Genomic DNA, 22,536 nt, shown 5'->3' with positions numbered 1-22,536 from the left:
AATGGGACATTCTGCATAATGAGTACTTTCTACTTTTGGTACTTTAAGTAGGCCTACATTTTTATACCAATACTTTTGTACGTTTCTCAAGTACATTTTTAATTCCGGACTTTTACTTATTGATACTTTTACTTACTTACAAATGTGAGTACTTTTTCCACCTCTTTTTAAATGAACCGTTATATTGCCATCAATCCGTTTTCCAGCTATAGTATCGTATTTACACAAGTGTTGTGTTTTGGCAGTATTGGCAGCCTATGTTTAAAACATTTGAAAAAGTAGCTCACAAGCTCACAACGCCTCACATTGCCATGCCTTGTGAGCTTGTAGATCTACTCTTTTCAAATAGCCAAAGTTTAAATAGGGCTGAAGTGGTTAATGTATGTTTTGTAATAATAATTAACATCTACAAAGTAGTAACTAAAGTTTGTAATTGTAGTGGAGTAAAAGTAATATTTGCCTCTGTAGAGTAAAAGTATTGAAAATTGGAAATACAATTGTAAATACAGTATTTGAGACTCAAGTAGCCTACATTTACTCAAGTCTTGAGCAAATGTACTTAGCTACTTATTTACACCACTGCAACCCAGGAGATAAAATAGCCAGGTTTCATAAACCTGTAGTTTTCTTTAGAAAACACTTGGGGTCTCTGTTCACTCGCTAAATTAGTTTTCACTCATAACCATTTGTGTATCACTTTCCTAGGGATCATTGACTTGAGACATCACAACCTAATTATTATTATTATTATGACAGAAACGATAGCGCACACACAGTCCCGCATAGCCACTTCAACCCACTATAGTGGTCCTCAAACTTTTTCAAGTCAAGCACCCCCAAATTGATATGTATTCATTCGGCTGCGGACCCCCATCTAAAAAAAATTGTGCCAGGGACCTCCAGAAGCATATATATTCAAAGATTTGCATATATTCACGATTTTTCAAAAATGTCAGATCTACAAGCTCATAGCAGGGCACAAGTGTGGTTAAAATGATTGTGTTAACTAATTTAGCTGGGGACCCCCGGCCCCAAGTACCCCCCAAGGACCCCTGGGGAGGGTTCCCGGACCCCACTTTGAGTACCAATGCAATAGATGACATATTGTTATACAAACTTAAAATGATCTGTTTTGTAACTTTTGTAGTGTAAATGGTAGACTCGTATATAGCCTATTGTTTATTTAGTAAACGTCCGCGCCACTGAAGCTTGGGAATTCTCTCCCTCACACGGGCGCGCAACACGAGCTCAAAGAGAGAATCTCAATTAGGCTCTTAATTATAATCGATAATATGACTCCGTTTTTTCTCTCTCTCTCTCTCTCTCTCTCTCTCTCTCTCTCTCTCTCTCTCTCTCTCTCTCTCTCTCTCAGTTCTACAGAGATGATGAGTGTGTATAATAATGTGTGTGTTTTGTATATCATCATGTGTGCCACGGCACTAAGCCGTGAAGAATTCCTCTGTTGGCTTTTTCAGACAAGTTCTCACTCGCAGCCTCAGAGGAGCCGAGATGAACGCGCGAGTCTGCGAGGCAGGAACTCCAGTCAACCGCAAGGGCCAAAGGAGGGAGGGGGCTCCGTGTTGCCATGTTCTGTGAGAGAAACAAGCAACCAGGTCTAGGAAGAAGCAACTTAGGCCACATGAGCATTTTAAACCGACGGCTATTTAGAAAATAGCAGACCTACAAGCTCACAACAACACGTCGCGATGCGAGCTTGTAGATCTGCTATTTTCAAAAAACTCTTGCAATAAAAATGTGGGATATTTGGAACATTTACTCCCTGGGAACAAAACATTTTCATGAACATATTTGAGAACCACAGGTTTAATAATAACTATCGGAATTGGAAGCAAGCCAAAAAAAAAACACAACCACCAATATATACAAGCAACAGAAAAAGAAGCCCAAAGTCGCTTATAATAGGCGTACTTGGCAACCCTAAGGGGGCTCCGCTCCATGGCTGCAGCTCCGGGGCAGACAAAAAAAACGACAAGCACTATCCAAACAAAGTCATGCTAAACAACATTATAGGGCAACTTTTATCAGGAAGCCCACATGGCCCTCCGTTAACTGCCACAAAACTAAGTGGAATCGGGGCTTGACTAGAAAAAGGCCGGGCCAGGGCCTGAAATAGTAGCGGAATGTTTACTTTGTATCGTCCTTGGAGAACGCATACACGCCGAAAAAATTCACCCCGGCCGCCGACCGAACCACCCGGCGGTGGTGTCCCTCCGCCACATTCCACAGGCTGGTGGTACAACAAAGTAGTGCTGCTGTTGTCTAAACAACGCTAGTTGTGTAACAAGTTATCCAAGATAACCTGTCCTAGTTGGAGAGTCTCTATTTATTGAAGGTAAATAAATAAATACAACGCATTGTGAAAAATATGTTTTCACAACTTCTGGGGCCGAATAAGTTTAAATGATTGAGATTGTGTTTTCTAATATAATTGATTAGTATATATATATTATATTAGTAGTATGTATTACAGTGGTTATTTAAGTCTTTGTTAATGAGGTAGTTACCGTGAATGGCACACGTTCATTAGTACAAAGATGCAGTGGTTTACTTAATTAAAAGGTATCAATACTGCAACTCTGTTACAAGTAAAAGTCCAGTAATCACAATTTACTTGAGTAAAAGTACAAATGTGTTGGTATCAAAAGTAGAAAGTATAGGCCTACTCATTATGCAGAATGTCCCATTTCACAAGTTTTCAAATGTATACAAATCTTTTGAAAATAGCAGGTCTACATTACAAGCACACACTGCGCAACACATTGTGAGCTTGTAGGTCAGCTATTTTCAAATGGCCGAAATGTATACAGAGCTGAAGTGGTTTAATGTATCATGTTTTGTAACGATACTCCAAATCTACAAAGTAACTAGTAACTAAAGTTTTCAAATAATTGCAGTGGAGTAAAAGTGTAATATTTGCCTCCGAGATGTTGAAGTAAAAGTACTGAAAATTGGAAATACTCCACTAAAGTAGAAACACCTCAACATTGTACTAAGGTAGTGCTAGTGCTGCTGTTGTCTAAACAACGCTAGTAGTCCCCTCTCGTGGGGCAGTGGTGGAAAAAGTACTCAAATTCTTTACTTAAGTAAAAGTATCAATACTGCAATATAAAAATACTCTGTTACAAGTAAAAGTCCAGAATTAAAAATTTACTTGAGTAAAAGTACAAAAGTATTGGCATCAAAATGTACTTAAAGTACCAAAAGTAAAAGTACTAAATATTTGAAAATAGCAGATCTACAAGCTCACAACGCGTCGCGATGCGACGCGTTGTGAGCTTGTAGATCGGCTATTTTCAAATAGCCTATGTTTAAAATAGGGCTAAAGTGGTTAATGTATGTTTCATTATATATAGTTTATATCTGAAAAGTAACTAGTAACTAAAGTTTTCAAATAATTGTAGTGGAGTAAAAGTAGAATATTTGCCTCTGAGATGTAGTGGAGTAGAAGTAAAAGTATTGGAAATACTCAAGTAAAGTACAAATACCTCAAATTTGTACTTAAGTACAGTACTTGAGTAAATGTACTTAGTCACTTTCCACCACTGTCGTGGGGTAAGTACATGTTACTACTTAGTTACTTTACACCACTGTCCACTGCAAACATGGAAACATAGCACGCATCCCTTCTTATCTCTCATATATTCTAAAGTGTGCATGGGGTTTCCAGGGCTTCTCAGTGGAGCAGGACATCCATCCATCAGAGAGGAGTTTTGCGTATGAATGACGAAATCAAGTGATTTGTGCTGGCGGACGGAAAGGTGTCCCGGCGCCCTGCCTAGTGGTGGGGGAAACGAGCCACCGCTGACTGATAAAGACAAGAGAGGGGGAGGTAAGTAAGTAAGTAATTTAGGGGAAGAAGAAAGAAAGAAACCTAGTTGTGTGTCGACCGTGTTCCGCTCCTGGAACTGGACGGGTTTTTATTTATTTACTTCCAATCCCTCGTCCGTTTGAAGCCCTGGCACCGGGTTTGATACGATGTAAACTGCGATCCGCTTCCATTCATGCGTTCATGAACAAACTTTTCCGTAGAGGAGAGAATTCTCTCTTTTCTCACGAACACGGCAATGAAAAGAAGAAGAGCGGAGGACGGATGTGTTTTCTTCTTCATTGTGGACGTGAGATAAAAGCCCCGTGGACTTTTTTCCCCCCCTTCGCTGAGCAGTCTTTCATCGAGAGATGAATGGCATAACTCGGATGAGTCGAATATTATCCCTGCAGAAACGGATTCTTTCCCTTATCTCTGACTGGATCCACGATGCATTGTGCCACCAATAAGCCTCTGTTGTCCACATTGTGTTGAGAGATTCCTCCTTCTATCGCACTTGATAACAAGCCCATTAAAGAACCGCACAAACTGCACAAGGACGGGACTATTACAGCCTATTTTTATTATTTTTTACCAGAAAGGTAAAATCATGTTATTTCGGAGACCGCTACAAGTTACACAGTCTGTGTCTCAAAGCATACTTGATGGGATTTACTTTAGCAGACAATGTAGGCTTAGAAAACTATAATTTGATTGTTTTATTTTGACCCAGCATTCGTCTGTTGGGAGCCGGGTCACAGTATGTTAGTGATATAAGCCAATTTTATTTATCGGACGTTCTTACCACCAAACCTTAAATGTGTTTGATATTCACACTAGTTAGATCTGCTGCCTCCATTGCGAGCCCCTCTCAGTCCGATAAGAAGACACTCATTCTATAAGGTGTACGATGCCACACCACTCTCAGCCATTGTAAAAAAAAAAAAGAGAGAGAGAGAAGGGAAAGCTTGGCAAAAGTAGCATTTGAAACTAAGTCATTTATGAAAGACGGCTGTTAAATGTGATAAAGTTTACCGGGCCTGAGTTTCTAACTATTATGATCACTTCCCCAACACAGACAACGCAGGTGTGGAGAGACACGAGGGACGCAAATGGAGACCATCTACGACCATAGTAGGTCACTTAAAGTGCCCTGGATGTGTTCTTCTATTTATTGTCATCACTGCTTTGTTGGATTGCTGAAGTAGTAGTTATAAGTGCAATAATCCAATGGGGGTTCTAATGCCTACCTGTCCCTATGGATTTGCCACAGTCGGACACACAAGATGCCTCTGAGAACCTTCAAGTCGTGCTACCACCCTAAAATGTCTTAAACATTTTATTTATCTGTTCTGTATTTATTGTGTACATAGAGGTCTGTGTAGCTCTCCCTGTTAATTTCAACATTTGAGATACAGCCCAAATCCCACATAAGTCTGATTGCTGTCATTTCAACAGCTGTAGTGAACATTACTGTCCTACTGTACACCTGCTCAGATGATATTTATTGAGTAATTAATGTCTTAACTTAATGGGTTAGTTCTCAGAATCCTCCAAAGCTAAAACTTGACTTCGTTTAGACAGGCAGAAACCCAAACCAGCGTCGCCATGGATAAGCAAGCTATAAGCAAGTTGTTGGAGAAGTTGAAGTTAACCGACTCAGGTAGTGTGAAATTCAACAGCTCGAAGAAGAAAAATGACTTGACCAACAACGCCAACAACAGCAATGGCAACGTTGGCGTCTCTGGGGGCGGCGGTGGTCTGCCGCTGGCACCCAGCACTGCAACTGCCTCACCCTCAAGATCTGGCCAGTTCTCGCTTGCCTCCACGACCACAACCGAGGCATGTGTTCCACCTAGTGGGAGAGGAGGAGGAGGAGGAGGGATGGGAGTGTCCTCCACCCAGCTTCTTCCTCCTCCACCTCCAGTTTCCTCTACAGTGGGCGCTGTGCCGCCGGACACCGAGCAGCCCCTCCACCCCTCCACATTAGCCCCGCTGAGACGGCGCTCCCCTCAGCAACGTGCATCCTGTTACCTGGGGGAGGGGGACTGTGACCCGTCGGGGGCATTCGGGTCCAAGGCCTCTCTGAACCAGCGGCGCTACTCTCTGGAGCTCCAGCAGCTGGTCCGGCGGCAGCAGCTCCTCTCCCAGCCTCCGCCTCTCTCGGGACCCCCGCCGTACGCCACCAACCCGGGCTACAGCTCTGCGCCGAGGGCCAGTGTGGGCAGCCCGGCCGAGGCTGTGTACCTCCCTGAGCCGGAGAGGCACAAACGCCTGTCCCTCCAGGAGGCGCTATTCTACAAACGTCTGAGCACGGGCAGCGAACTGTGGGAGACCCCCAGGCCGGCATCTCTGTCCCACCCGCCACACAGGCCTTCAGATGTGACCACAGGAGGAGGAGGCTTCTTCTACCCCCCGGGGCCGACCCTGAGCCCCTGCTCTTCCTTCAGTCTTCAGGAGTCGGTGCTGGTCAGTCCCCGGTCCAGCTTCGCCTCCAGCACGGCCAGTGGGGGCGGAGGTGGAAGCCCCATGGGGAGCCGCTGCAGCAGCAACAGAACCAGTGGCATTAGCCTGGGCTACGACAGCCGCTATTCGGCCTCGGGGTGCCTCCCACGGGAACAGCAATTCCCCTCCCTGCAGGCAGGGGGCTCTGCTACTGGGTACGGAGGGCCAGGGAGGCCCGGGGTGCCCTCCACTGAGGCCTGGACTCATTACCTGGAGGGAGGGGCGCCGCCGGGCACCCACGACAGTCGGCACTCATATCCGCCCGCGGTAGGAAGTCCAGCATCCGTGTGCTATCGGGCTAGCCCTGATTGGTGGGAGGACCAGCGGGCAGGGGCCAGGGGGGAGGAGCCAGGCCAGGCAGGAGAGCGGGCCCGCTACTCGGACCTTCCAGGAACCCGGTACCAGGAGGAGCTGACCCGACTCTTACTGAGAGATGCAGCGCTGGAAGGGGAGGGGCTCCTAGGGGGCCTGATGCTGAAAGAGCAATCTGCTCAGATCATGGCCTCCACTCTCTCCAAACCTACTACTACGACAACACTCATCACTGCTTCAGCAGGAGGAGTGGCCAAAACCAAGGACGAACCAGGAGTCTGCACGGGCAGAGAGACTACAGAGAACCGACAGGAGTTCTTTGGTGAGACACAGATGTATTATGATGTATTATCTTGTGTCTTTGATTACTGTAAATCGCTCTGGATTAAGAGCGTCTGCTAAATGCCTAAACTGTAAACACTAGAATCCTTATATTTCAAACAATATTCTCACACTGTAAAAGGTAAACGAGTCAGGAAAGTGATGTGAGAGGAAGGAAGATTACACCTTAGCATAGAACTGACTTTGATGGGGTATGAACTCCAATCTCCGGTTTGTATTGAATGGGAGTTGTAGGTCCAAAGTAAATCAAAATTTAGCTAATTACATTCCTGATTAATAAATGCATATGCTTATTAGTCCACTCATCTCCTGGTTTCCCCCAGCCTGTTCTCTCAATCTGCCTGTGATAATCATCTTCCCCACTGCCCAGTGTCAGATCACAGGTTTCTCTGAAAGTTGGGTTGGGCGGGTGCATGGATAGATGGATGGTTATTGATGGATGGGAGGAAGGTGGGTGCCTATAAACCTACAGAGATATGCAGGATATGTGCATGAAAAGGAGGGAAAACCTTGTCCCCCAGAGACCACTCCAGACAAGGCCATGTGTTTGGCCGTCCATAAAAGCCTCAACAACAGAGGAGGACACAAATAGAAGGAAATGGTGAACAAGTTTAATTTGCCACCGCTGACATTCTAAAAGTACATGCATATAGACAAAACTAATTGGAAGAAAAGCACCAGCAGTGCAAATGTACATGTTGGCACATGCACGCATACACCTGAAGCATATATCATTTACGTGCAAAGAACAGGCTAATGTCTGAGAGGGCTAATATCATCTAGCAAGTCCATACACACAGCAGAGCGCAGTCTGTTGAGACACAAATTACATGTTCCATATAAACGTGACTCCAGCCATTAGTGTGAGTCACAGAGGGCATCAGGGAGTGTGTGTGTGTGTGTGTGTGTGTGTCGAAGACTTCCAGTACACTAGTGCGGCCATGGTTTGCCATGTTGTTTTTTCTGTGGCAGGGTGTGTAAGTGTGCCCCCCCCCCCCCCCCCACACACACACACACACACACACACACTCCCTTGACTCGAGGCCATAATAACGCAGTATGTGTGTGTCTGTGGGTGTGAGTCATGCGTGTGCTGCTGTGTGTGTAATGTTGCCTTGGCGTGTGCAGGGGCGGTGTGCTATAGCCTGTTTTTCTGCTCAGGTATGTGTGCCCCTGGGGGATATACAATACTGTACTCCTCAGCGCCATTAAGCCTGATTTATACTTAGTTGCACGCCGGTGTCACGCGCCCGAAAATAACAGATCTGCAAGCTCACAATGCATTGCATGGTGACGCGTTGTGAGCTTGTAGATTTGCTATTTTGTAGATTAAGCTATTTTTGGTGTGCAACTCGGCATGCAATCATAAATCGGGCATTTAGACAGGCTTGGGAAGCTCTGAGCTGCGAAGAAAGACACTCGGGTCTGCACACTTGCATGCGCTCACCTCAAGCTGTAGCACTGCAGAGTTGGCAAAGAAAAACGGTCGGTTTGATAAGTCCTATGTGTTATTTCATTTGGTAAGGAAGGACAGCCCAGTGTTTGAACATGGAGCCACAAGTTCCTGAAGCACTGACTCACGCTTGTGAAGTCATTAGGTATTTGCTCAAACCACTGAGCAGCCACACACTTGATTTTCTTTTTCTGAATTGTTTTTATGACTTTTATACATATCCTAAATAACGTAATAATACACACCCCTAACTAAAGAAAAAGACAAAAAGAAAGTAAATAAAGAAGAGAATGGTTGATCTTAATATTCTTACAACTTCTCTCAGGTCATTAGACAACCTGAACCACACACAGGTATTAATAGAGAATAATGAAATAATAAAGTAAAAGTGTTCCTGTGGAACACTTTTACTTTATTATTTAATTTCATTGACTGCAGTGATTTGCTTTAGTGACCTCTTGGGAGAAGGACATGCTGTTTTAGCCTGTCCAATGTCCTGTTCATGTTTCCTAACTTTAAAGGAGAAATTCTTCCAGATTGTGACTTTTTAGCTTAAGGCCCTGAACATTATTATATATATTTTTTTTTAACCGTGAATTTTGAAAAGATGCACACAAAAAAAGCAACATTAAATCTCACAATGCACTGAGAGTGAATTTGATTGTTAGTCACATGCATGAACCTACATAATAGGTACTAGAAAGTACTGTTCCTGAAGAAACAGTGTGTGATCGCTAGGAATGTTGATAGTATCACACTAGAAAGTACTGTTCCTGATTTTGTCTTACCTATTTATATTATTCATATTGTGATGTCACGTGAAGCTTGACCAATCCAAAACGGGCGGAATAATAATAATAACTAGTGAAGATGACATTATTCATTGTTGTGGGATCGCACAATGATCGCTAAGGCGATCCCACAACAATTATAATAATTGATTTACGAAAAATATACAGAATAACAATTTCAGGTCAATTTAGGTGGAATTCCCCCTTTTACCCAGGGTGGATGAGTAAACAGTCCAGTGTGAGTAACAGGGTTTAACAGTGTGAAAATCCCCTAGGTTGTGCGAAGCAGAGGATTTACAAGTGTTGACACTTAGGAGTTGGATTTCAGACACATCTTGTAGGAATGCCTCGTTAAGCGAGGCGTTAAGGAGCCGGTGAGTGATCGGCCTCGACTAAACCGCCTTGTGTTTGTGTCCCGCTGTGCTGACAGGAACCTGTGTGAAGTGCGGAAAAGGCGTGTATGGGGCAGATAACGCCTGTCAGGCCCTGGACAGCCTCTATCACACTCGCTGCTTCACCTGTGTGTCCTGTGGTGAGTCCTGGCTCTTGGAAAGCTATGCTATGACCCGAATAGAGCTGCAACTATATTCATTATTTTCTTAGCGATTTATTCTATCGATTCCTTTTTTGATTATTAGAATCTTTAACCCGCAATGTTTTTATATAGCAACATTAAAAATTAGTCCGATTAACACTTAAAACCTACTGCTGATCTACAAGCTTATCTGCTGATCTACATAGCAGATCTACAAGCTCACAATGTGTCGTGTTGCCGTGCGTTGTGAGCCTGTAGTTTTGCTATTTTTGCCTAATGTTAACCCCTGAATAGGGACGCTAGGGTTTAACTCTTGCACACCCAGACCTGAAGTGCCCTTGAACATGTAGCTTATGTCGGCCTTCTGTCATGGCAAATCATGCCTTTGTCATGACTAAAATGCACTCCCTTTTTTGTTATCTTGACTGGTGGAAATCGCCCATCATGGGTCAGCTTGACTCGGTCGGCGGGCAGCGTTTTGGGATTGTCTGCAAACACTCAATGTCTCCGTTTGCTTCCTCCCACGCCAGGTCGCACCCTGAGGAACAAGGACTTCTACAATGTCAGTGGCTCTGTGTACTGTAAAGAGGATTACATGGTAAGATGATGATGTGTCTCTGTTGCAGATGCACAACATCATGTCATAATCAGAGTTTCCAAAACATTTGAAAAGAAATTAACTGTTTGGTAACAATTCTACTTCCTGTTGCAGTTCTCGGGATTCCAAGCGGCTGCCGAGAAGTGTAGTGTGTGTGGCCACCTTATTTTAGAACAGGTGAGAGGCGTGTGTATGTGTGTGTGTGTGTGTGTGTGTGTGTGTATGTAAGGGGGGGTGTCTGTGTGTACATCACACACCCATACATGTTAACCACATGAATCGTAGCGTCTATTCTGGGCATGTGATTATAGGCAAACATTTGGTGAAAATAGCAGATCTACAAGCTCACGACGCGCTGCATTGTGATGTGTTGCGGGCTTGTAGCTCACTCAGCTATTTCTGACAAAAAGATTTAGTGTAGAGGCAAAAAATGAGGCGACCAAATATAGACCCCTGGGGGACCCCGGTAAACTGAAATATGTACTGTTTAGGGTTTAAGTTGTTATGTGTAGACATATTTTTGCCTAAATGTGTGTATATACATGAATACATCTAAACGGCTACACTTGTACAAGATGTGTATCATTGTTTTTTTTAGATTATGTGTGTGTTTGGCAAATGGTACCTCAAGGCTCATTGTTAACAGAGTGCATTGGGCTGTGTGGTCAGATCCTTCAGGCTATGGGGAACTCCTATCACCCTGGCTGTTTCCGCTGCGTGGTTTGTTCCAAGGCTCTTGATGGAGTGCCCTTCACCGTGGACCACCACAGCAACATCTACTGCGTGGCCGACTACAACAAGTGAGAGACGCCACATGTCTTTTAAGGACTTTACAAACAGACATTCTGGTGTTACCTAGGAACGTTATGCTTCACGTGACCACTAACGCATGTCTGTCCCATTGTAGGTGTTTAACCACATGAACCCTCAAGGGTGAACATTAGGCAAAAATATAGCCAACCTACATGCTCAGAACGCGTTGCAAGCTTGTAGACTATACAGCTATTTTCGGCAGCAAGATATGGTGTAGAGGTATAAAAGGAGGGGGCCTAGTACAGAACCCTGGGGGACGCCGGTCAACAAAGTATATAGGGTTTAAGTGGTTAATGTTAATGGTGACAAGGAGGGGAAATACCACACATAATTTTATTTCCTGCAGGAATGTCACAGTACACACAATGTCCTTTCCTCATCACTGTTCTCTTACACAAATTGCTATAACTAAATTAGTGCTCTTGGTTTCTTTTATTGTTTTCACAGGACTTTTGCTCCAAAGTGCGCTGCATGTTTACAACCCATCTTACCTACTGAGGTATGTGTTCCAAGGTTTTTTTTTAAAGTGTAGCCATCAAACCTCTTCTCGGTGGTGGGTGATTTAACTTAATAAATTATTGCAATGTTTAACCAAACATACTCGATTATACAATGCAACATTTTACCACATATTAGCCATTACTGTAATCAGATCTGAATAATACTGGTTAACAGGAAAGCAACATCGATAGGTAGATATGAGTTGGATTATTTTCCCTAGCTGTTGAAAGGCACTTTACAAGAAACCAGAATCCTTTATTTTTGCTATCAATTTCACTTGACAGTTGGTGCATGTTTTGGAGAACTCGGTACATTGCCGTCACTACATGCATGCATACAGATTCAGTGGATGCATGTCGAGGGCTGACCAAATTAACCAACAATGTGTTTTTTGGCCGTGGTGTTTGGCTCGCACTCTCTCTGAGACCTTTGTCAAATAGTGTTTGCTAATACTGCTCATGGTTTGTTAGCCTACCTAAGAGCCAAATGGGTGGGGTTTGCCAAGTGGGACAATGCAATGACTGCTAGTAAGTTGCTAGTAAGTCAGTGTTGTACAAGCTACATTCTGTGACAACGATCAACATTAGTGGTTAACCCCACCCAAGTGGTACTCCATGAAGGATAAACATATTCACATAATCAAGTGTAAATAGTATTTGACCCATGTCTTTGTACCTCCAGTGTCTGCTGACTTCTCTGATTTCTCCACTGTTTTTATTTTACATCACAGGGCAGCGAGGAGATCCTCAGGGTGGTGTCTATGAACAAAGACTATCACTTTGAGTGCTACCACTGTGAGGTCAGTATGGCCTTTGGCTCATCATGTAACATCAGCCTAATTTAACCACATTAACCCTCGCGCCCCCTATTCTGGGCATGTCATATTACGCATAAATAAGCGAACATTCGTCAAAAATCTATAAGCTCATAATGTGTCCCTTGTAACATATGAAGTATAAATTAGCCATGATGCTTTTGTGAAAAGTGTCAAACATTGCACAACATTTTTCTGGCCAGAGCATGAATTGGGCTTCAGTTATGTAAAATTGCAGATGCTGAATTCAGTTGTGATGCCTTGAATGTCCAAAATACTTATGTAATATCTTTGCACGCCATGCTCTTTCAAAAATAAATAAATAATAATCGAATCATGGATGTTGGGATAGCGTGGCTCCAATGTGGACCTCGGACTTCAGCCTGTCGCGTCAGTCATCTATGACGTATGACTCACAATGTGGGCAAGGTGTTCAGCCTGATCAGAGCCCCATTGCCAAGGTTAAATATTTCAAAAGGTATAAAACGTGAAAATTAGACGAGGTACCTCTTTGGCCTACTGGCAGTGTACATGAGAAATTCGGCAGTAATCAGTCCAGCGGTTTGCAAGATCAGCTCCAGACAGACCGACCGACTCTTATAGACAGCTAGACTGCTGCAGGGCCACACCATAATAATCACTTTTAACAGAATCTCCAATATGATCACAGAGAACCTGGACCCTTTAGATTAATTGAATATATTGTGGTACATTTTTAACACTTTGCAATGCCATAAGATCAATGATACCATCACATATAAGTGTACGGTACAGTATCATCACCCACAATGGTGGTGTTGACTGAGCTGTACCTGGTATGTTGCAGTATTTCAGACTAATATGGGTATTTTACTTAAGTATATGAATCCTGATGGAACAGAACAGGTGACTCCCAAGGATGGAGTTTAACTTGTCCATTTTAAGGTGTCAAAAAGTAACTTTGGGGAGCTCAAGTGTGAAAATACATGTATGTGACTATTTAGAAAAGCAGGTAGCATGTACACATTCTTCCATCAACCTGTCTGGCATTTGCAAAAGATGTTTCCAAATGGGCAGTTGGTGTTATCCTACATCCAGGTAATTATTAGACCATTGCCATGTAGTGTGTAATAATGGATGTCTTATCTCTTTCTTTTCTCTCACCCATCATCCACAGGAGTGTGGGAAACAGCTGTCAGATAAGCAAGGCTCCCAGTGCTTTCCCCTGGACACTCATCTCCTCTGCCATTCCTGTCACATGAATAGAGCGTGCACCCCTCATAACGTTCCCGCTCACAACACACACTGAGGAACTCATTCCGGTCACACGAATCGTGTGCACCCCTCATAACATTCCCCCTCTCAATACATTGAGGAACTGGATGCAGCTGCGTGCAAACTCGACACCATTATCTCTTCCCACATTCTTTGAATCACTCACACTCAAGATACACGTTTTTGTTTCAAGGTCATTGTGGACGGTTCTCATTTCTCCAGTAATGAACTGATACATGACTCTGCTGATGTTTTTATGTACAGTATGTATGACTTGACTCACCTTGGATCAGTTCCTTAATCAGATGTATTTCCTGCTGTATCTTAGTTTTGTACTATCACTGTACCATAGTTATGAGGGAACGGGAAAGAAAACAAACTACTGCTTTTTACCCCCATGGCTACTGTTTGCTGTAGAAGAACAAGGGAATTTGCTTAACAGTTTTGTATATTTAATATTGCTAGCAAACAATTTGCACTTAAAATTGACTTTTGTTTATTGTATGAGATTTGTCAAGTGAACAAGTACAATGAGAAACATTCCTGTATTTCGCTCTGGTGTAATTAAATATTTTCATTTTTGCGTGTTCAAAATGTGTTGCCTACATTTAGGTGGACCTGTAGGTGGTAGTCAATTGAAGTCCAGCCACATTTAACTAGATAAAACCCCACAAGGGGTGACTGAAGACTTAAGTTAAATAGCTCTATTCTTAGACAAAATTGGAGCACTTTTTTACCTCTGGGGCGGAATCTGCAAATGTGTGGATTCATGTTTTGACCATAAGTCCACGCATTTGCAGATTCCGCCCCAGAGGTAAAAGTGCGGTGTGTTCACTAAAGCGCAGGAGACCTGTTACTGAGCAAAAACTCAATAGAAATAATCAGAATATAGTTTTAAACAAATACCACATACACTACCTTTGCAATGCTATAAATATCCGTAACTTTCATTGAGCTGCTCTGGATTCCAACCTCATACATGGGCCGAGAAAGGCAAGCGGATGCATTGATCATTCAAGTTTAAATTTATTTTTATGCTTTACATCCAGCAATTACAGGAGAATAAAAGTAAAATGAAAAAATATCAACTTAAATCAAACTTAGCACTAATAAAAATTTAACAATTATTTTGTCTTTTAAAGGATAAACTCTTAAATTTTCCCTGCCCTCAATATATTGATTGACGAGGAGAGCGAGGTCAGGGTAGGCATTTCTGAAAAGGGAATCAGTGCAGGGAAGACTTGCTTCCTGTCATTCAACAGATCATAGTACATATCCATGGTCCAGAATGTTATCCCCTCCCCAAACATGAACCCGCAATAGACAGACAATATGTCCACTTCTATAATCAACACACACACAACACTATGTCCTTCATTATCAACAAGACTTTTTTTTTTTTGTCTCCTAGTTTGACTTAACAGTGTTCTGACTGTAGCAGTTGTATTCAATAGTGGAGGGACTTCACACACATGCTTAATGTGCTTCAAACACAACCGTCCATGAAAAAAGAAAAATGAACTAAAACTAAATTTACAAAAATCTGAGAAAACAAACCTTCACATAATTCTACAACAGAGGTCTGTAGAAATCAGTAGGGGGGGGGGGCAACAACTTAGCATTGAAAAGACTACTAAAATTGATTGTGGAACATTTTTGAGGGGTCAGATTCTATTTTGAGAGGATTATTACAGGGCACCGTGGAGGAAGGAACTGTGCACCCGCAGAACTAAAATAAAGAGGCGGGCCTTTCCAAACCTCAGTGAGGCCAAGACTAAAGGGAGCCAGCTTAACCAACGCCCTCTATACATCTGTTTCTGCTGGACTGGGACACTTAGCAGTACTACATACAGTATCATAGAGATAATGGGGGACACACTGGATTCTTTGCATTCAAACACCCCTGACTAGCAACCCATTATTGGACCTGGTAAAGGGAACTATATTAATCAGTGCCTCTGGAAGACAAGAGGTATAACTGTAAAGGTTGAAGCTAGCTGGGGAGCTAGACTAACCTTAATGTTTCTTTAAAAAAAATAAAAGCCCTCGGATCAAAACTACAAGCTGTGTAAATGGTGTTGGGACAGGTGTTAACGGTGTGCAGGGAACAGAACATTGACTTCAAATGTGACGAAAGAAATCCGAGCGCAGAGGGGAGACGTGGTATGGAGACGAGTGGAACGGTCAACTTAAGACAGCGAGAGCACGACACAACCCCTCCACCCATCCCTCCGTCCTGCTGCTATGTGCACCCCTGACCCTCAACCCATCCCTAAATCTGTATCTCCCTCCCCCCCAATCCTCTGTCCCATCGTGGGCTGTCAGCGGCGTCTGTCTCTGGCGTTGCTGCGGCTACGGGAGCGTCGTCCGCTGCCGGCGGTGGTCCTCTGGTCCGATGGTCCTCTGGCTCTGAATCCTTCCTTTCGCTTGTCTCCCTCCCGCTCTCGGCCCCGCTCTCCCTCTCGCTCTTTTTCTCTGTCCCTGTCACCTCCCCGCCCGGCGCCACTGGCGCTCACTGAAGGTGCGGCGGCTCCTCCTCCTTCCTCCTTCACCCTGACCTTGAGACGCTCTTTCTTCTCCTCTTCTTGTCGCTTCTTGTCCTCCTCGTCCGCCTCCTTGCGCCTCCGCTCTCGCTCCTTTTGCCGCTCAACGCGGTCTAGGACCCTCTGTGCCGCCTTGGAAGAGAGAGAGAGAGAACGAAGAAAAGCAGCATCTTAGTTACTGATGTAGGTGTGTGTGTGTGTGTGTTTAAGAGAGACATGAGTGAGTGTGTATGACGTAGGTATTATATTTGGATTTCAAAATTAATTTCAAATTAGCAGAAGACCAAAGTTACCAAACTTGAATAAAAAAACATTAGAATTTCTTTTTAAAAGTCAATAATAAAATGTACATTTAAAAAAACTGACTAAAGTAGGACAAGAAAAATGACGTGGAAATAATGTACAAGTAGAATCTTGGAATTGGAGAAAACAGAGGATGCTATACTCAATAAGCCAAGCAAGGTTAACAAGCCCAATCGCAATGCCAGAAACATCGCCACAACAGAACACGTTACGGAGAGCAATTTGGATAACCTTCGGTTTCTGGACTGCACAGGGGACCATGACTACGACAAAGTAATATGCAAAATGCCAGAGTGACTAAAACCAGTTGATAATCCCGGTGAATCATCTGTAGCCTGCCTGTCCAGTTATGTATATAATTACATTTACCACTGCCACGTTGCAGCCTACTAATCATTCTGATATGTTTTTTATTTTTATTTTGGTGAGTTCGTTTACGTTTAGCTAGTTAGTACATTACTATCAACATAATTATGCCTTATTTGACAAGCATATCCAGCCAAATGTTTTTGAAAATATGGAAATGTATGGCAAATGGTAAAAGGACATAATCCAAATAGTTACAGGCCAAAGGTTATTAATTGTTTTGAAATTTAAGGCCATATTTGATGTGGAAAATTTAAATTAAATTAAAATCTGTCTACAGTTCTGCTTCAAATATGGAATTCAGTGGACATGGGTATGGGGGTTTTGTGTGTGAAAGTGACAGCTCTACTATAGTAGGTGAATGAATGGAGAGCAGTGAGTGGCTAACCTGCTCCTCAGAGAGGGGAAGCCAGTATATGCATGGAGCTGCTTTGGTCTTCAGGAACAAGTCGTCTAGCAGTTTGGCAGGAGGCTCATCTGCTTTCTCTGAAACATTAACGGAGGGGAATATATCATTATAAATACACTGTACATCATATCAAAACTGTTCCGTCTATAGGTAATGACAAAAAACATCAGCTGCACAATAGAGATAACCTACAGAGGTCTTTCTAGTCGTTGTAGACGCTAGCAATGTTAGGGGTGATTTATACTTAGATGTGCGCCGTTGACAAACACAGCAACAATAGCAGATCTATAAGCCCAACGTGTTGTGAGCTTGCAGATCTGCTATTTTTGGTATGTGACAGTGTGTAACAAGCATAAAGCAGGCATCACCTGCGCATGTCTATGCCATTGCCTATTGGCATTACAAAGTTATACATGTTATTTTACAGTTTGGATAGTAGAGAAATAGATTTGGTCTAAAAACGAATCTTTAGGATGCGTCTCATGTTCTTTTTGCTCTACAGAAACACTGACGAATCCACATCTCACCCTTTTTGTCCGTCTTTCTTTCCTTGCTCTTCGCTCGTTCCCTCCTCTTCCTGTCTCTGGATCGAGAACGCCGGCCTTCCTCCTCGGGCCTCCCGAACTCGCGGATCTTATCGCGGTCCCACTCACGCTCACCACGGGTCCTCTCTCGTCGCTGCATTTCTCTCTCCCGTTCGGCCCACTGGTCCCGCACATTCGCAAACATCACCGGCTCCCTGTCCCGTGTCTCGCGGTCTCTGTCCCGCTCGGGCATCAGCGGGGGCAGTCGAGTGGGAGGGCCTCCTCCCAGTTGGACCCCGCGGTCCTCCTCTACCTTTGGCTTCAGGAGACCCTTGTGGAAGTCCAGCTGCAGGACGAGGAACAAGAGGCAGAGTTAGATTTGTTGTTCTCAACCACAAATGTAGGGCTGTCACGTTAATGAAATGTTACTAGACAATTAATTAATTGTCAGACAAATTATTGTGATTGACGATTTAATTGCGTTTTTGGCAAGGAACATACTTGTAAACCCAAATTCCCAGGGCAGATATGACAAATAACTTAAATATACAAAGAAATGACAGAAATGATGACCAGTACCAATAATCACAATAAATAAAATAGGCTATATTTAATAATGTTATTCTTACAAAACATAACGCAATGTGTTGTGAGCTTGTAGATCTGCTATTTTTGCAACAAAAAAAAAACTGTTTGAAAACGTATGAACAATTTTTATTTATACCGATGAATGGAAACTATTAGCCTGGTAAACCCTCCCTCCGGAAATCTCAATTCCATTTCATTTCAGGAGTGAGTCTGGCATGATCCGCCTGTCTGCAATATTGGCTGTGCTGGAGTTGGGCGGGAGTAATACTGACTGACTGACAACCCCTTCAGCCAATGATAATTTTTCCCCTTCAGCCAATCAGCAGTTCACCAGTCTTAATGTGACGCGATGGGACTTTTGAGACAGCCATACCCAAAATGGGTTGCCTTTTTCGGGTACAATGGTGTCACTGCCCGCCCCTACCGGTTCTCTATTTTTTTTTTTTTAAATAGGCTTTGTCATGATTAATTGACCACATATATGAAGTTAAACAACTAAATTCTATCCAAACGATATCTTATAAGTAAATTCCGTGCCTCAAAATAGAAGTTAGAGAGCTTTTTGAAGTAAAAAAATAGCGGAGAATTGGCCGCACAAGAAAAAGATGGCTGCCGTTCGTGTTTTGGGCTCACTCGAACTCGCCACCTGATTGGCCAACGTAAGCTGTCAATCACAGAACAATGAGCGACGACGCTGATAGGCGCGTCCGTTTGGCATACACAGCCAATATTGCAGAGAGGCGGATCATGCCAGACTCACTCCAGGAATCAAATAGAATTGAGATTTCCGGAGGGAGGGTTTACCAGGCTAGGAAACTATTTGATTATGGAAAATAATTGCGATCAGGCAATTATGTAATAAGTTTGACAGGCCTACACAAATGTTAATGTTATTTAGATAGAGATGCTAGATTCATTGTTTACCTGGTAGTTTCAAATGCACATTTTGTTAATTAGATATGTTTAGACAGATACTAGGTTCATTGTTTACCTGATATCCTAGTTTCTTTGAGGCACTACACTATTTGTGATTTTTCTTTTGCTTTGTTTATAGACTAGAGTTCATGCTTCTCTGCTTATTTCAATGTCACACTTGTAAGTCTGAATAAGAGCATCTGCCAAATGCCAAAATTGTAAATGTAAATTGGTTCATGATAAATTGAAAAAGTATTAGTAAAGGAAGGCTTGGAGACTGATGATAGGGTTCCCCATATTGCATTACAATAAGAAAACAAATAAGTGAAACAAAAAAAAAACTCGCCAAGGTTAATATTCTGACATTAATTCTGCTGTTAATTCTATGGAACGTACATGCGTATCATGCAAACTTCATTCCTTCACATAACAGCACGATAAATAAACAAGGAAAGTCAGAAATAGACTGCCTCCAAACTACTGTATTACACTTGTTTCAGCAATGGTATATTGCTACTCGCTACCCATGAAATGAGTCTACAAAAGCATCCGAGTGGTGGGATACCTCATCCTGTTGACAGAAGTCTACGTGTAGGACCTTGGGATTGCTCTGTGGCCATTTCACCCCGTGGAGGGCCGTTCTGGTGGCTACCGCCTCTTCTGATGTGGTATACTAAGGACACAAAAAAAGATTATTGCCATGAAACTAACATTTTACAAACAGGAAAAACAATAGATTACAAACATAACCCCGGAATAATTTGAGTATTATGAGCGAGAGCTCTTATAACAGGAAGATTTTTCTCTATCTATAACTAATAAGAGTTTCTATTTCTGAAAAGAAAAATGGTTTAGCGGCAAACACTCTCCATCAGGCATTAGAACTATATACTGAAATCATATTGATAGTAGTACAATATGTGAGTAAGTATGTTGAGATTATAATACAAATTAGTGCACTTTGCTAAATACTTTGCTACGTACTTTGATAAAGCTGCAATACAGTCTGCACTCCAAGCTCAGCACCCTCCAAGGTGACAGTGCTTAACTGTACACTTTAGGGATCTAAAACGTCAAAACTACCTTGCAATTTGTTTCACACCATAGCCTCGACACTTTGTTCCCACACAAGAACCTTGATAATGGCACTGAAACTTATTTACAACCAGTGGAATACCTCAGCAGCACAGAACAAGCGTCGCATTTTTCTAACACTATGAGGGAGTACGTTGACGGTACTCACCGTAACAAAGCAGTGGGATTTGATTTTGTCAATCCAGAAGCCATCCTCCACCATGCTGCCAGTCCGGTTCAGCAGCTCCTTAAGCTGGCCCAGGGTGAAAGGTCGCACCTAGGGAGGGCATGAAAGGGACCGTGGTTCATTTAGGGTCAAAGGTCTTTCTAGGTCAGGGTGAATCGGCGTGGTGACGGAAGGTGGCGGTAAGGTGGAGGAAGATGTAAAACCTGTGGTATTCTGGTACTCGTACTCCCTACCAATTGACAGATCCCGTCCGCTGGATTACATACACCTTCTAACAAACATCTGGGAATGCCAACAGACCCAGGGAATGTTGTGCACAAACAACGGTAAGGAAAACAGAAGGTATGTTTGAGCGGCGGAGGACTAACCAGGTTGGTGATGTGGACAATGTTGGAGACGTCAGAGCGTGGTGGTGAGGGCTGCCTGGCTGTGCGCACGGGGTCGTCGATGGTAACGGACACGCCAGATTTCTGTTGACTGATGGAGCGACGCACCAAGCTGTCGCTGGGGGTAACTGTGTGATGGAGGAACGAAGGACAAGATGGGTAGACAGCGACAGAGAGAGATGGCAGTAGATTGTAAAGAAAAACATCATTATTGCATGGCTTACCAAGCCCCTCAACATGACACCTCACAGCCATGTGCTGTTCGTTATGACACGAGAGCTGCAAAAAAAACTTACCAGCATGCACACAACTGGCAACTTGATTTTCTATTCACCTTTCTTTGCCTCGGCATCGTGTTTGACAGGAGACTGGGCATCCCTGGGTTCCTCACACTGACTGTTCTTCCTTTTATCTTTGGAGGTCCTGCGCTGTTTCTCTCTCTCTGGCTTCACCTCCTCTTCATCCTCCTCCTCATTTCTCTGTCCATTCTCCTGGTTGTCCATGGAGACCACCTAGGAGAGCAACGGCAGGGACTGGTTATTCGGAAAGAGTAAAAGCAACCATTTTTTGCCCCGAAACAACAATGTGTTTTCACAGTAGCTAGAGATTGCCCTCCGCTGGCTGCCCATGCTGACCTGTGTGACAGTGCGTCTAATCTTCAGGCCTTTGTCCTGGTCGTTCCTGCTGTTGTCGGGGCCTCGACTGTCCTCGTCCCCGGACAGCTGCAACTCCTCTGGGTGCAGCTCCACCACCGCCTCCTGGGTCACCTTGATGTCCGGTATCAAAGACTGGGAAGGAGTGTGAGCGGAGGGGAGGTGGAGAGAGACGAGCATGGAGGGTGGTAAAAAACTGAAGTTAGCTCATCTAGTATCTGGTACAACCAACAGTACCTCCTTCCTGTGTTACTGTCAGAAGAACATTGCAGGGGACGTGTGTAGAGATGGAAAGTTATTTTCAACATTAAACAATGTCATTATACCTTAGAGCAGTGGTTCTCAAGCTGGCGACCCCCAAGGTGTTTGTTCAGTGTGCGCACACGCACGCGTTTATGTTGTTAGATTGGGGAGTCGTGAAGGAGGGGAGTCGCCAGCCAAAAAGGTTGAGGACCACTGCCTTAGAGCAAGTTCGTTTAGAAACGCCATCACGTTACCAGTCCAATAAAAGGTATTTATGTCACAGAGGGGTTTCCTACTTCTGTTTGTCCGCGCAAAGGAATGAATAATTGCTGAGACAGTAAATCTTAGTAGTTTATAATGGCATATGGTTATACTGTACATTCCATTTCGCAAGACATAGCACTAGATAATGTAACTCAACTGGCTGAAAATGTGGAAAAAAAGAGTGGTAATCACCTTTAAAGGGAAAGCCAGTTGGGATAATCAACAATGGTTGTTACGTCTGGTATTGCCTAATGAAGTTTGGCTAAATCTTCCGTTTGCATTTATACCTCTCTCCTACTGCGTGCTCATTCAGTGACAGCTGGGCAAGCATGTGTAC

At 43.4% G+C, this 22,536-nt stretch overlaps 2 protein-coding genes across 4 annotated transcripts in view; one reads left to right on the top strand and one right to left on the bottom strand.

Moving 5' to 3' along the window:
- The first annotated feature begins 3,800 nt into the window (after positions 1-3,800).
- Positions 3,801-14,338, top strand: ajuba (ajuba LIM protein). 2 transcript variants are annotated; one of them, XM_080451833.1, is made up of 9 exons: positions 3,801-4,960; positions 5,407-6,965; positions 9,660-9,761; positions 10,295-10,362; positions 10,477-10,539; positions 11,032-11,162; positions 11,623-11,674; positions 12,407-12,475; positions 13,647-14,338. In XM_080451833.1, exons 2-9 carry the CDS (start codon positions 5,435-5,437, stop codon positions 13,776-13,778), a joined length of 2,148 nt encoding a protein of 715 aa, XP_080307959.1. In that variant the 5' UTR covers positions 3,801-4,960; positions 5,407-5,434; the 3' UTR covers positions 13,779-14,338. The 2 variants fall into 2 exon arrangements, with proteins under 2 accessions (XP_080307959.1, XP_080307958.1); XM_080451832.1 differs by having other exon boundaries at positions 3,801-6,965.
- Positions 14,339-14,754: 416 nt separating this feature from the next.
- Positions 14,755-22,536, bottom strand: part of acin1b (apoptotic chromatin condensation inducer 1b) — a 30,613-nt gene continuing 22,831 nt past the window's right edge. For both annotated transcript variants that reach the window (XM_080451826.1, XM_080451827.1), the window contains exons 10-17: positions 21,675-21,827; positions 21,374-21,551; positions 21,022-21,167; positions 20,636-20,743; positions 19,958-20,065; positions 17,893-18,235; positions 17,345-17,442; positions 14,755-16,419 (exon numbers count right to left, since the gene is read on the bottom strand). In XM_080451826.1, the coding sequence (XP_080307952.1) occupies positions 16,066-16,419; positions 17,345-17,442; positions 17,893-18,235; positions 19,958-20,065; positions 20,636-20,743; positions 21,022-21,167; positions 21,374-21,551; positions 21,675-21,827 (1,488 nt within the window). In that variant the 3' untranslated portion in view covers positions 14,755-16,065. The remainder of the gene's footprint in view (positions 16,420-17,344; positions 17,443-17,892; positions 18,236-19,957; positions 20,066-20,635; positions 20,744-21,021; positions 21,168-21,373; positions 21,552-21,674; positions 21,828-22,536) is intronic.

The sequence above is a fragment of the Gymnoscopelus braueri genome (genome assembly GCF_963280865.1).
Source record: "Gymnoscopelus braueri genome assembly, chromosome: 15".
Classification (NCBI taxonomy): Eukaryota; Metazoa; Chordata; class Actinopteri; order Myctophiformes; family Myctophidae; genus Gymnoscopelus; species Gymnoscopelus braueri.
Note: the sequence above shows the minus strand (reverse complement) of the source record. Positions and strands in the feature narration are given on the sequence as shown.

Excerpts from the sequence above, each read along its gene's own strand:
- ajuba (XM_080451833.1), top strand. The coding sequence starts at position 5,435 with ATGGATAAGCAAGCTATAAGCAAGTTGTTGGAGAAGTTGAAGTTAACC. Across the intron at positions 9,762-10,294 it reads CTTCACCTGTGTGTCCTGTG|GTCGCACCCTGAGGAACAAG; the intron begins GTGAGTCCTGGC and ends CTCCCACGCCAG. Across the intron at positions 11,163-11,622 it reads TGCGTGGCCGACTACAACAA|GACTTTTGCTCCAAAGTGCG; the intron begins GTGAGAGACGCC and ends TTGTTTTCACAG.